This window comes from Gossypium raimondii, chromosome 11 (genome assembly GCF_025698545.1).
Source record: "Gossypium raimondii isolate GPD5lz chromosome 11, ASM2569854v1, whole genome shotgun sequence".
NCBI lineage: Eukaryota > Viridiplantae > Streptophyta > Magnoliopsida > Malvales > Malvaceae > Gossypium > Gossypium raimondii.
In genome coordinates, this window is record NC_068575.1 from 57,820,042 (window position 1) to 57,822,734 (window position 2,693).

Here is a 2,693-nt window from a genome sequence, read left to right on the forward strand (position 1 = left end):
TTTAATGTGATTATTGAAGATTAAAAAGTTTAATATATATAGTGTTCGTAAATAAATAAAATTTATTTTTATTTAATGTTATGTGCTAATCACTCAAGGTAGGAATATGTTATATTAGTATCCCGTTAAAAAAATAAAATTTTTAACAGCATTGATTAATTCACACAATTATCTTATTTAAAAGGATTAAATTAAAAAAAACCAAAATTGAACTGACTTTATTTTAAAGAGATGAGGGAGGTAATTTTACCCTTGTTTCAAAACTAAAATAGGTACGCCGAAAGAGACAGACATTTGCTTATTTATTTATGTAATTCAAAACTAAAATAGGTACGCCGAAAGAGACAGACATTTGCTTATTTATTTATGTAATTTATTATGATCAGTAGTAATAGGAAATGGAAAGAAAAATATTATTGAACGGGGTATTACTGTCTCCGGTGTCTCGTCTCAGTCACATTTCCATTTTCAAGCACCCCACGCCTTCCTTCTTTTTTCCATAATTTTTTCTTTAATTTTCTTGTTCGTGTTACATATTTTTTAAATTATTTTTGGGCTCATATTTTAATTATTTTTTCGTTAATAGTATTATATCTACCATTTTTACTATTTAAGCTAAAAAAGCTTTAAATCACAAGACAAACTTGGTTACAAGGAAATTTTATTTTAAAAAAAAAAAGAAATAAGTTGGCATTTTATTGTAATTTAAGAAACTTTCCATTGTTGTTAACCTGCTAAAAACAGGGAGGTTTAGGTAATCTCAGAAAATTTTACAAAAATTGCATATCAAAATTCCACGCGCCCAATCCAAATTCTCACACACTCTCCACTATGTCAAACCTTCATTGGTTCTTCATCCTCACCCCCACTTATGCGCGTGAGGTTTCCGGTTAACTACAAGTGTTGCTGAATTATTACAGAGATAAAAATGCATGTAAGAAGGGGGGAGGGGACTCAGTTCACTGTACATATAACTTTATAGCATTTTTAAAAAAAAAAAATGAAGCTCTAAAAACTTTCATCTCAACATTGTACAGATTTTATTCAATGCGTCAGATTTTAGAGAGAGAGAGGAAGAGAGAAATGATTGAAGAAATTCAAATGGAGGGGAATTCACATAGAGGAAAAGGAAGATCTGCAAGGAAAAAGAAGAACGCCATTGATGAAGGAGAAAAAGAAGGTGGGGATTTGATGGAGTGTTCAGGCAAGTATTGTGGATCATGCACCGCTGCTGTAATCGCCGATTGTGTCGCAATCTGTTGTTGCCCTTGTGCTTTGCTCAACTTTTTGACACTTGCATTGATTAAGCTACCGTGGAAGATGGGGAGGAGGTGTTTGGGGTTCGGGAAAATGAAGAGAAAACGCAAGAAAACAAGTGGTACTGTTAATGAAGGTGACGGGAATTTCAAAGGGAGGGTAAGGGTAGAACAGGAAATCTGGGAATTTCCAGCAGGATTTGAAGAAGAAGAAGAAATGGGGAAATTTGGTGCCAGATTTGAAGCCGAGAGTGTTTGGTTAGAGCTGTATCAGATTGGCCATTGGGGTTTTGGGAGGGTTTCTTTCACTGGTATTTAATCTTTTTCTTTGTTTAAAAAAAATAAAAATATATGTACATTTGTACTTAGGATTTTGTAAAGTTTGAAAGTTTTCAGAATTATTTTCTCGGAAAAAAGAGGGGTATTTTAGTTTAGGGTGGGAAAATTAACATCAGAATTTAGCTGGGATTTTCTCCCTTGATTAGATTAATACATGGTAATTTGTAAGGAATTCGTAAGAAAAACATTATATATATAGTAGTTTTTATAATTTCTCCTGCATTTGTGATTGTTTGAATTGGAGTTAATAATAAAAACTTGTAATATTAGGATCTTTGACTTTAAACTCAAGGATTTATGTTTGAGTTGTAGTAAATATTTATTTTTATTTTTATTTTACAAATCATGAGCTACGCTCTGATTATTGAAACATGATGTAGCACGAAATCTAGCATGCATAATCTCAAATTTATCACATGATAGAGGTTCTCAATCCTCAAAGGTTCTCGTGAAACTAAAAACCTGTTATCTAAAGGTGTATTAATTGTTGGATTACATGCGAAGCGCCCCAACAGATGGATAGGTTGAGTTGATCAATTCTGATGGAAAACTTTTTACTATCTAATATTTTAGACATTATATCTAGAAGACATTAAAGAAATGAATCGAGATAACATTCAAGAAATATAAAGTCAAAATAGGTAGATACGTAGAAAGAGAAAATGATTTGAAAAACAAGACATCCAGATGCAAACGAATTGCAAAGTGAAACTATCATCAAATCAATAATCAACGATGGAAGTAATCATGATGTGATCAATGATAAAAGCAACCATTAATAAAGACAAGCTACCATTAAAGCAAGTCAATGACGTGAAAAAAATCATTAATTCAACTATGCAACATGGAAAAAACCATGTTCATGACAAAGATAAGATCTTTATCAACAAACTGTGCGGGATTCAAAAAGAATTAAATAGAGTTTTGTAATTATATTATAAATAGAGCATGAAAGAGTCTAAACAAGACATCGATTGTAACCTTACCTTTCTTTTCTTTTCTTATATAGATAGTAAAAAATTTTCTTTTTACTCTTGTAAAACCCTTAAAGATTTCCGCAAAAATACCTAAAGACATAAAAATATCTATCAAAGAAGA

At 31.2% G+C, this 2,693-nt stretch overlaps 1 protein-coding gene across 1 annotated transcript; it reads left to right on the forward strand.

Annotated features, from left to right (window-relative positions):
* Positions 1 to 1,047: 1,047 nt before the first annotated feature.
* LOC105802439 (uncharacterized) lies at positions 1,048 to 1,575 on the forward strand. Its single transcript, XM_012634075.2, has one exon. The coding sequence runs from the start codon at positions 1,048 to 1,050 to the stop codon at positions 1,573 to 1,575; it is 528 nt and encodes a 175-aa protein (XP_012489529.1).
* The last annotated feature ends 1,118 nt before the right edge of the window (positions 1,576 to 2,693 follow it).

Coding starts and splice junctions, on each gene's coding strand:
- LOC105802439 (XM_012634075.2), top strand. CDS start 1,048: ATGCGTCAGATTTTAGAGAGAGAGAGGAAGAGAGAAATGATTGAAGAA.